This window comes from Idiotropiscis lumnitzeri, chromosome 16, assembly GCF_059441095.1.
Source record: "Idiotropiscis lumnitzeri isolate Australia: NSW breed Sydney's pygmy pipehorse chromosome 16, RoL_Ilum_1.0, whole genome shotgun sequence".
NCBI classification, from domain to species: Eukaryota; Metazoa; Chordata; class Actinopteri; order Syngnathiformes; family Syngnathidae; genus Idiotropiscis; species Idiotropiscis lumnitzeri.
In genome coordinates this window covers 3232608-3243895 of record NC_142406.1, presented here as the reverse complement: position 1 = coordinate 3243895, position 11288 = coordinate 3232608, and the positions used below count along the sequence as shown (strand labels likewise).

Below are 11288 nucleotides of genomic sequence, written 5' to 3'. Positions count from 1 at the left end.
AGATTTTCCGAAATCGGTTTTCGTTCCACTCTTAAATAATATGAAACATTTTTATGTCATCTGAGGCAAACCATAATTCCATAATGGAAATCTTAGTATGTCACATTATCCTTCACCCTTAAAGTTGTACTTGAGTAGTACTCGGTACCTCTAAGCACGTCTGGAAACATTTCTGATCACATTACACCACAATTCCACGAATGACTAACGAGGCAAACGCCGACTGCACGTGTGAGCGCCGCTTCTTGTCACGTCAGGAAATCTGACAAAGGTTTTTTAATGGTGGAGCTGAGATGGATTCCGAAGAGGAAACCGGATGAGTCAAGCGTCGCGTTTGAACGGCAGCTATACAATAATTATCAAGCGAGTCACTATATGGGACTTTTATTTTTGTTGTCCTCTTGAGTGCGGAGAGGAAATGGTAAGTTTGTGGCCTGGAGGCGTTTGTGTTTAGGGGGGGGGGGTGGATAGAAAATTGTTGGTTTCAAGTGACATGTAAAAAAGACCTGCTTTGTTTTCGACATTTTAATAGCTGCTATTTGAATTTGCATGACGCGTTCTCATGAAAACAAGCAGGCAGAAACAAAATGAAGTTGACAAATAAACTTTTTTTAATCATTATGAGTTCTAATTTGCATCTTGTAGTGAGAGGGTGTGAATTCGGTACCTGGGCCTTGAGTGTTGCTTCTTATTTTGTGCTTTTGTCAGTCAGATGAGTTGGAATCCGCCGAGGCTGAGCAGGATGACGTGACACCGAATATTTGTGTCCTTCCTCCTTTTCTTCATCCTCTTGGGAGGAAACAAGTCCTCTTCTCCTTCACTACACGGACTCAAACAAGGTCAAATATATTTCAGGATGAGGCCTGGGAAACAAGTCTGGAAAAAAAAGAAAGAAAAAAAACAAACAAAAAAAAAAACAGGACCACATGGTTGTTTTATTATTTATTTTTCATCTGGAGTGGATAAGGACCCCAGCGTAGGATTAGGCTGACGGGGTTATAAATGGTGATCAAAAGCAGGAAGTGGCAGGATGTTCATGTCACCGCATGACAACCACACATTTGGGGTAATGATGAAATAACACAGACCTAAAGTTCGGCGGTTCATGCGTTCACATTTATTATTATTATAATTTTGAATTGTTTGGCTGTCTTTTATTATTTGCAAATGTTCCTTCAAAGATCAAGCGATGTTTTTTTGTTTTTTTTACACATGATGTTGGTATTTGTACAGAATGACATCATGATTCTAAAAACATGCTTGCAACAGGGGCGCTGAACTGCAAATATTTATGTAGTTTACTGAGGTAATTGTAAGAGTCAAGTTCGCATGGGAGCGTTATTTTTGGGAAGCAAAGTGGGAGGAGCTTATTCTTGTACGGGTTTGAGGAGGACTATGACAGACGGGTTGAAGTTAAACTATTTGACTCCATATATGACATTCATTACAATGACAGCTTTGATTATTTTTTGCTACATTATTTGAATAAAATGAGAGATAATTAGTTGTGGCTTCTTACCAAAACAATGTGTACATTGCATATAGAAATACATTTTTTCAATCTTAAAAAGTAAAAAAAGACGTCCCTCTGTGTGGCTTCAACCGCAAGTGTACTCTTTAAAATATGAGCATGCAACACTTCTAAGATATTATTCTTATTTTCCAAAGCTGACAATTATAAAATAATACATTTGTGCACACGCAATGATGTGCTGTATCAAAATATTACAACACAATGAATTCGGCCAGTCTAGTGGCAAACGCGCTCACATGAGAATTTAGTCTGAAAAAAAAAAAAGAAAAAAGAACGTACGAGGCAATATTTAGAATAGTTCCAGCGTTGCATGACACACACAAAAATAAACCAAATGAAAACAAACATGACAGACATGTAGACATTATTTTTTTCCAAAATTAAATGCTACTAAATTCTCATGCGAGTGCACTACAAGACGTCACTCAAGATGACAAAACAATTTAATTTAAATGTTTACATATGCCAAATGTATATATTTAATTTATAAAACATGTGCAATCTATTTGAATAAAAAAAAACACAGTCCAACAGATTATGTCTGCTGATTTGATACAAAAAGAAAAGAAAATGCGGTTACTTGAGGTGAATAAGCTCCGAGTGCATTTGCAGCGTTCATGTGCACCGCTGACGTTTTCGGAAGTTTTGTGGTTCAAATCAGTCGTCATTGTTGCAGTCCGTACACAGAATCTTGTCACGGTCCGGGAAGAAGCCGGAGCCGACCAATGACACGGAGCATCGGGAGCACTTGAAGCACGGCTGGTGCCACTGTCGCTCTTCGAAAGAAACGTATTTGCCATCGCCGAACCCTGAGGGGGGGGGGGGGACAAATTAGATTGACATAACACAAACTTGACAAAAAAGACATAAACAAATCCACAATCACCAAACGGAAAAAAAAGCGCTGGCGACGGCTTTACTGACCCGTGATGGCCGTGTTGCATCCGGCGCATTTTTTGGCATAGAGGCTGCTGAAGCACTTGACGCAGTAAGGTTTTTCCCCCTCCGAGGTGAAAGGTTGGCCGGCCAGAGTGCTTTTGCAGCCCGTGCACAGGAAGCACTCCTTGTGCCACACCTCGTCCCTGTAGGTCACCCCTCCTTTAGTCAGAGCCTGCCGATCCAAAACACATTTTGATACATCGTAAATTTCCTGATTCTGATGTTTTTTTTTTCTATTTAGCCCAAATAATATGTGAGGCCACGTTGACCTTATTGCAGTGGCTGCACCGAGGAGCAAGCCTGCCCTCGTAGCACGGCACGCAGTAGTAATTGTTTTGGTCTGGGACGAAGGCCTCGGCGCCGATGGGCTTGTCGCAGCCGTGACACACGAAGCAGTCCTCGTGCCACGTGGAGCCGCCGTACTCCAACATCTTTGACCCTGTCAAAGAGGAACCACATTTAAAAAAAAAAAAAAAAAAAAAAAACAAGAAGGTGGGGGCTGAGAAGGTGACTGACAGGAATGTTTGTGATCGTGTCATCTGCCGTTCATGTGAAGCCTTGAAATATGTGATGACGCAAGATGATGGTTAAACCTGTTGACTGGCAATACTTCACACTTCCTGGTATGAGATTAAAAACCAAATGTGCCGTGGGAAATGATTCAAATTAATTAATCCGAAAATTTTTATCTCATCGATCGATTGCAGCAACATATCGTGACGGGTGTTTAGCAATTCGAGTCCAAAACTGAGGTCGAACATTTTAAAAGTCAGCATCTTTTCAGCACATTCCACGCGGAAGAGAAACCAACTATTTTCGTTACGTCGCTGGAATATCCCTCACACATGCCATAAGATAGGAAAACTTTTCAGCCATCCGACACCACCGCGGAGGACGCAGCATGCAACCGCAGCCGCAATCATTTTGTCACATCGAACCCGTCGTGCCTCGAAAGAAAACGTACCGAGACCTTCGTTTTGCCCGAAGGTGCGACTCGGCGGCTCGGTTCCCAGGGTGGTGTGTAAACCCGACGATGGAGAAAAGAGAACGGCGAAAGAAAGCCAGCTCACCGGGCAGAACCTTCTTGTCGCAGACCACACACTTGGAGGAGAATTCGTTGCTGTAGCACTCGCTGCACACCAGGGCGTCATCCTGGCTGGTGAAGGGCTCGTCGGCCAGAGAGCGATCGCAGCGCATGCAGCGGAAGCAGCGTTCGTGGTAGTAGCTGCTGTTGTAGAAGAGCTCCTGGAAGAAGAAGGTCGTGCTGTGTTGGGTAACATTCAATCACTCAATTGATAAGACCGTCCAGAACAGCACCGCAGTTTTCCATGTTGAAAAAAAATGTTTACTGCATGTACAGAACGATTTTGTACTGTGAATGCACATAAAGAGATTGTTAAAACAGTGCCTTTTAACACGGCAACAACTTTGCTAATTAAAACAGAGCAGACCCAAGAGAAAAAAAAAAATATTTAGCCTATTTTCTGAACTATAGAGCGCCCCCTACAGGTGGAAGAAAAATCCACAGAAAAGCTGCTCTGTTGTATTAGCCGCACGGTTCAAAATCTAGGAAAAAAAGTAGCGACTTATGATTGCTGCCTATTAATAAGATAATAACACAAGGTTGAACATGGCACCGTGCATACAGTAAATCAAATACTTGAATCAAAAATGGCAGCTGGTGGAATTATTACGTCAATGGCAATGTAGCACGTCTGTAATTTCATTGAGGAAAGGTAAGGCCATAAACCCACCATACCCGTGCTTACCCATGTGGTCCGAACTCCACGTTCTCCTCTCGAAATATGTTCAAGTGACTTCACTGACTCGAATATGAAGATAAAACGAGACATGCTGAAGAAGCCGGGCTGATCCGCATCCAATATGTCATGGGTTGAAGGTTCCTTTTTTTTTTGTTGGCGTCATGGTGGACGAGTGGTTAACCAATCTGTCTCGCAGTCAGGAGTTCCCCGTTCAAAATCACTTTTCGAACATCTCAATGTCCGAGGCCGATCGCGCCAGAAAACGGATGGATGCACGTTTTTCTGTTTTCGTCTCAAACAGCTGCTTGTGCTTTGAGTTCAACAGCAGTTCAAATTGGCCTTTTTGATAAATGGACCCATTGAACAGTGGCTGAAAAACGTATTTTACAGGCAACTACAGGCAAGGGAGCGAGAGAGGCACGAGGGACGGCCGCCGCTACGTTTTGTGAGCCGGCGAGAGGGCCAAAGTAAGCAGCGGTGTGATTTACTGTTTGCTCCCTCACAAGGAGCTCATGATTCACAGGACACTCGTGGCCTTCGTGACATCTGGGGGTGTTTTCTTGGGAGGTTTCGTTTTATATGGAATGAAGTAGGGGCGTACAAGCGCAGTTGGTTAGAACCAGGGACGTGAAGACCTTCCCCAAGGCAGGACTTGGCGAGTTTGTTGCTTAACAGGCTACTTCCTCGTTTAAGGAGGATAATGTGGGTTTTTAATAACCAATTTCGAATGACGTCTTACACTTGCATTGCTAAAATAAAATGTCCACCACTGCACAAAATATTTTTGCATAATTCTGATAAAAGCTGATCAGAACATAATGTGAAAAAAAATCAGCTTACTTTAGCGTTATGAGTGATTACTTCTTTACATTCCTGGCAGGTATTGGCGTAGAGGCGGTCATAGCACGGGATGCAGTGGGGGTTGTCCTCCACCTGGATGTACTTGCGTCCGTAGAGGGACTCGTGGCAGTTCTTGCAGTCGAACCGATCGCTCATCATGTCAGGCTGACCTCCTGCGAACAAAGAATTCACAGTTTTGCAAACATCGTTAGCGACCAAGAAGGCAAAAGGGAGGATCGGGATGAGGGAGTTGGTCAAACATCGAGAGATAGAAGGAAAGGAAGTGAGAGGCTACACAGCTGTAGTTTTCAGAAATGCAATGGACACAGAAGTAACATTTCTCAGTTAAATTAAATTCAACAGTACTTTGGAAAAAAAATGCGCTAGAAACAGGAAGTTAACGCGCGTAATTTGCCCTTCGCGGGCCACATAAAATGAGGTCACGGGCCAGATCTGGCCCCCGGGCCTAGAGTTTGACGGCAGTGGTTTAGAGAGTTATTTTAATTGAGTTCATGGCAGCATTAATAAATACAACTATCGCCAGAGTTCCAGTCAGAATTTGTACACATGCCATGAGTACTTTTGTTTTATTTCAGCTTTTCACACTTCAATTTATTTCTCCAAATTTGGGCACATTACGGCGTTGTCGTGGCTTTCTAACACCATAAAAGAGGAGATGACCTCAACAAAGCGCAGCTGAGAAACCAAAAGACTCTGAAACATTCCTCGGGGAACAAGGAATGAGCCGAGACCGCCTCAGTGGAGGATTTCGTCTGAACAATGACACGACCCAGAGCTCACGAGCTGCCGAACGGCCTCGCATATTTTTCTGAAAATAAATTTGGTGGTTTGTTATGAAGGCCGATTTGAAATAATGATCATGCGTGAATATGTTTCCTGCATGCTCCAGAGCGCTGAACTTTATGGAGCGTGCGCATCAGGTGTGTAAAGAACTCATCTTTTACATCTAGTTTACATTCCGCGTGTGTGCACATTCGTCAAATTCAGTAACCAATGATGCAGCTGCTGTGTATCAGATAAACACACACACAAAAAAAATAAATTAAAAGCTAAACACAACTTCTTCTTCGTCTAGTCTTGAGAAGACGCTGGAACGAGACTTCTTTAACCCTATGGTATGTTCGTAGTGGGAGTTGAGACATCCCTCCCTTGCTGATAACAACAACGCTTCCTCTTGCTGGGTCAAAAAAAAAACAACATTGAGAGGAAAAGCAAACTAGTCAAGTCAAAACATCGCATCCCTCGTCTGTTTTGTGTCACAAGGCATTGTGAGTGAGGAAACCAGTCCGACTTCCCGCTGAAAATGTCTAAAAATGTACGTTTTTCTACCGTTTATCGATGCCGCGACATAACAATGGCTTTCCTTACGGATATTTCCTCACTTATGTTTATCGTTCCAAGACAGGCGTGGGCAAACTACGGCCCGGGGGCCACATGTGGCCCGTTAAACGTTTTAATCCGGCCCGCTGAACTTGGGAGAAAAAAAAAAGAATGAATCTTGTTCATGTTTTTATTTTGTTTTGGCTTTTTGTCTATGTGCAAACGACACAGTTCTACGATGTCACATTCACGTGGCGGGTCGAAAATTTCATTCAGTCATTCAACCACATTCTCATTGCGCCTTTTCAAGGAATTATTCTCAAAAGGATTCTATTTAGGAGTTATGTTGCCATACTAATGGGTTGAATGCGGACGGAAGTAAGAATTATTTTCTCGTTATTCATGCCACATTGACTCATCACATCATCTCGACGAGCGGAGATATTTTTACCGGAGAGCAACGTTTGTTACGAGCACAGCCAGGAAATCCACCAGCTCGGCATGCTCCACTGAGGTTGCCGTTTATTTTCCCAGTGGGGGAATTCAGACAATTATTCCATGATGAAAACTGCTGTCATGTGTAATGTACATGTGGAGGATCTGACGTGGGACCCATTTGGGTGTAAATGGTGCATTTTATATGAAGGCGCAATTATTTGCTGGTTTATGACCACATTATTGTTGCGCAGTTATTTTCATGGAAAATATCGGCAGCACATCTTAGAACATTTTCCAAGATATGCTTGGAAAAAAAATGGTATGAGAACAGAACCTGGACAGAAACACTGAGCTGCTTTCTTTTCTAAAAGGTAACAATCAGCGCTTTCTTCTTTAATGTAACACCCGCCAAATGACCCAGAGCGGTACAGTCAGGAAAAAAAATAAATAAAAAAAATTGGGTTTATAATTACCTCCCTACTTTCAACTGTTTATTCCCACAGGAATAGATTTGGAGGAGGTTTAACGGCTTTCTCCAGCTCAGCACAGTTCAAGTATTGTTTGGCTCTTGACTTCCACACCCTTGACTTTGTTGGGGGGGGGGGTGAAAGAGAATATTGACGGAGGTGCGCACACAATGCTGGCGTCCCAATCGAGGAGCCCTGCCTGCAGCTCTGGAGGAAAAGTGACACCCTCGGGTTTGCAAAGTGTTAACAGTAAGAACAAAGAAACAAAGCGGCTCTATTGCAGCCATCAGATGACTGCGCCGGCCTTTCATCCCGCTCGGTACAAAGACGTTCAATGTGTTGTTGTTTGCAGCCCCTAGACGCCACTTTTACTTGCACACAAAAATAACATTACGGTAAAGCCGATAAAGAAATGCAAATATGATTGAGGAAATATATTTTCTTTGGGGTGAATGCACGGTTATTATGGTTAACATAAATTCCCAAAATAACAACAAAAAAAAAAGAACAGTAACTAACGGAAACTATGATTTACCTTTATCAATTTATAATATCATTAATGAGCTTTTAACGTTTATTTTAAATGTATTTAACTTCATTAGACAATACTTAGTGACTCTATAACATTGCATTCAATAAATAAATTAAAACACTAAAACTAATAAAAAAAAAACATTTTTGAACAAAAAATGAATAAAAACTAATAAACCTGCTCTAAAAAAATATTAAATATAACTGAATAAAAAAAAACAGTCACAAAACGTCAAAATAAAATGAAAAACTAACTACAATAAAATATTCACAACTATTGCCTTTCATGAAGATTTCGTTATGATTGTGTACCTCATGAAATGTCTAGAGAGGGTATAATACACATATATATTATTACTTCTTTTCAAGTAACTTCAAGCTGTGAATAATGGTATTTTTTTTTAAAATAAGAAATATAGTGAAATTTATTACAGAGTGTACACTTGAAGCCAAAGTTGCAAATAATCATTTCCCCATCAACTGTCCTCTGACAGTGGAGTGTTCACTTTAGTTCCTGGCTGTTAATGTCGCAAGTGTTTGTGATCTAGGTGACGCAGCCCGGGGTAACAGTTGGCGACTTGATTTATTCGTCTTTCATTTGGAAGTCGGTTGTGTGCTGCGCAGCTGAGTCAGAGATGTTCAGTCTATAAATGGTGAGGGCAAAAAGGCAAGACGGGAGGTTATGTAAGATGCATTAAGAAAATCTGAGTTTGGGGAGTATACATATATATATATTTTTTTTCATTTTGTTCCAGAGAGTTGAAGGAGAACATTTATATTTGATGCCTTTAATCACTGGAACTTGAGCTATGAGGTCATCTGTCTTTCTCTTGAAATCTATATCCATCAAACTCAAGTTTATGTCTGCGGCCGGCCAACAATAATCCGTAGCAGAACGTATTTGTATTTTTCAAGAAAAATATTTCTTCCGAGTCTAACAATACGTTGGACATCACGTGACAAGTGAAGATATCTCACGAGCTTTGGATTTTTTTATTGGTCTTTTTGGCTGACTGTGCCACAACAAGTTGTATTTTGAGAAAACTAACTTAAGTGTACATTACATGAGTTTGGCAGGGCTATATTTTCCTGCCTGTCTCCATTGAATATTCTGGTACACAGACTCAACTTTTTCCTCAGTGTAAGAATTTTAAAGGAATGTGACTGCGGTCAAGACACAGCAAAATTATGCAGTTCTTAGAAACGGGTAGGAAAGAACATTTTTCCTCCGCCCTCTGTTTTATCAAAAGTCAGAACAAACACAATGAATTATTGTGTGAAACAAATAACAATACAAAAAAAAAACACCTCTTTAGAAAGAGACTTGGAATGTCTGCTGGAGTTTCACCCAAATGGCACGAGAACAAGATGCTGATGGAAAATATGAACCTGGTGGAGGGTTTTCTTAATGCTTGGGAGGAGGGGTGGTGGGCATCCAGTAAAAAAGACATGACATCATTTTAACTCACAAGTATGAATGAGCTGTAAACATAAAGCAGGCCAATTTTAGAGAATCATTTATCTTGTGAAAGTGAGCGTAAGCAGGAGAGTATTTCCTCTCAAGTATCCCCATTATGACTCACTTTAATCCTCATCGCCAAAAAACTTAAATTACTGAAAGGTGTCGGTTCGAGTCGGAAGAAGAAGAAAGCTTATCGATGCTTTTATCTTCAGTAGACTTGATTATTGAAATGGTCTTTTGACTGGGCTCCCCTCGGAAGAGCATCGAACAGTCAGAGCTCAGGTTCTTAGCAGAACAAAGAGAGCAGCAACATATTACCCCACTCCTAAAGACTCCACACTGGCTTCCAGACAGCTGTAGAATAGATTTAAAATGATGCGACTGGTCTACAAATCATTAAAGAAATGCTGATTGAATATAACCCAGTAGGGTTCTGACTGAGGTCAGTAGACTCGGGTCAGTTAGTGGAGGCCAGAGTTCAAAGCAAACATGGTGCATGAGTATTTAGCTGTTATGCCGCATGCCAATGGAATAAGATATTGAAAGAACTTTAGTTAGCTCCAAGTGAGAATTATTTTAAATCCAGGTTAAAAACTATGCTTCCCCCCTTACCTATTATAATTTTTTTAGAGCATTTCAATTTTTTTTTTCTAAAATCCTGCTCTTGCGCTGTATGTCCTTTGAGTAATGTTGGTCAACTGATTTTAAATGTCTTGAATTCTTTCTTTGTATTTTTTGGGGAATGTCTTAAAATAATTAGTCATTACATGTTTAGTAACCATGTGGAGCACACTGACTTATCTTCTGTAGAAATAAAGCTGCCTTGCCTTTAGTAGTAATAGTTACGCACATTTGACTCATTTTAGCTCCCCCAACCCCTCAAGCCATTTTCATATTGTAAAGAAAGGACATCCTTTCGGGTGCATCCTAATTGGGAAGGATTGCATGTTTGACTCTGCTACACTCTAAATGCAAGTTAAGCTTTACAACTTTAGTAGTAATTATATTTGCATTTTAATGGTGAAAGTTTTTTTTTTTCATTCATTCCTATGGTGACTTCTGATTTTTGGAATAGACTATACAACAGTCTGCATCGAGACTTCAAAATTTATAAAAGCTCCTAATACATCATATCATATAGACATACAGCATTTTGTTATAAACCCGATGAATATGTTGAACTATACCTTTCTTTGCGCATCGGAAGGCAGCACGGAGCGTTTCTCAGCTCGATCTTTTTCCACGTTGACCGTGTGTGTTACCCTGTGGACAAAACGACAAATAATGACAATCCTGCGTGGGTTCCTGTGGGCTCGGTTGTGCAGGCTTTGCACACTGACCTGAAAGGGGCGCATCTGATGCGTTAAAAAAAAAAAAAAAACGCCAAGAAGCATTCTTCAAACACCGCCCCTTTCTGCGTCTGCTTGCACACTTTTTGGCACCTTGACGATAGTCCTCACTCCTAGAAGGCAGATCATTTGTGGCAATGAGTGCATCCACGTTTAGATAATTAGACGTACACGGGGGTTTGTGAAAATACGCGTGCGCCCAACTGCCACTTAAGTGTTTGTTTACTAGAATCACTCCAAATGGGAGTTGAGTCGGGGGAACATTCCACAATAATTACCCAAGCTTCAAACCCCTCTGCGTATCGTCTGGAGTAGATTAGACTTCCTTTCATTAAATGTGTGCGAATGTGGACTGTAGATGAGCACATGCAAGGTATCTTGACGTTTATTTCCGAGGTCTACAGGTGGACTGTTGCGTACAAGCGCTAAGGCGTGTATGTTGAACTATGCTGCCCTCTTCTGTCCAAATCGGCAAATTACTTTTTATAAATAATGGCTCTGATAGACAGACAAGGTAATAACTTAAGATCCTGATATGGAACTGCAGCCTTTTGCACCTTAGAAAGAACAAAACGTGTCTCCAGATATTACAGTATCGAGCACCCTCAATGAATGAAGAAACGA

At 41.2% G+C, this 11288-nt stretch overlaps 1 protein-coding gene across 2 annotated transcripts; it reads right to left on the bottom strand.

Moving 5' to 3' along the window:
* Positions 1-929: 929 nt before the first annotated feature.
* LOC148320860 (four and a half LIM domains protein 3-like) lies at positions 930-10722 on the bottom strand. Of its 2 annotated transcripts, XM_088278591.1 has the most exons (7): positions 10656-10722; positions 10503-10578; positions 5077-5249; positions 3544-3718; positions 2743-2912; positions 2459-2645; positions 930-2343 (listed from the first exon to the last, which is right to left on the bottom strand). In XM_088278591.1, exons 3-7 carry the CDS (start codon positions 5233-5235, stop codon positions 2192-2194), a joined length of 843 nt encoding a protein of 280 aa, XP_088134717.1. In that variant the 5' UTR covers positions 5236-5249; positions 10503-10578; positions 10656-10722; the 3' UTR covers positions 930-2191. The 2 variants fall into 2 exon arrangements, with proteins under 2 accessions (XP_088134717.1, XP_088134716.1); XM_088278590.1 differs by lacking the exon at positions 10656-10722 and having other exon boundaries at positions 10503-10649.
* Between the last annotated feature and the right edge of the window lie 566 nt (positions 10723-11288).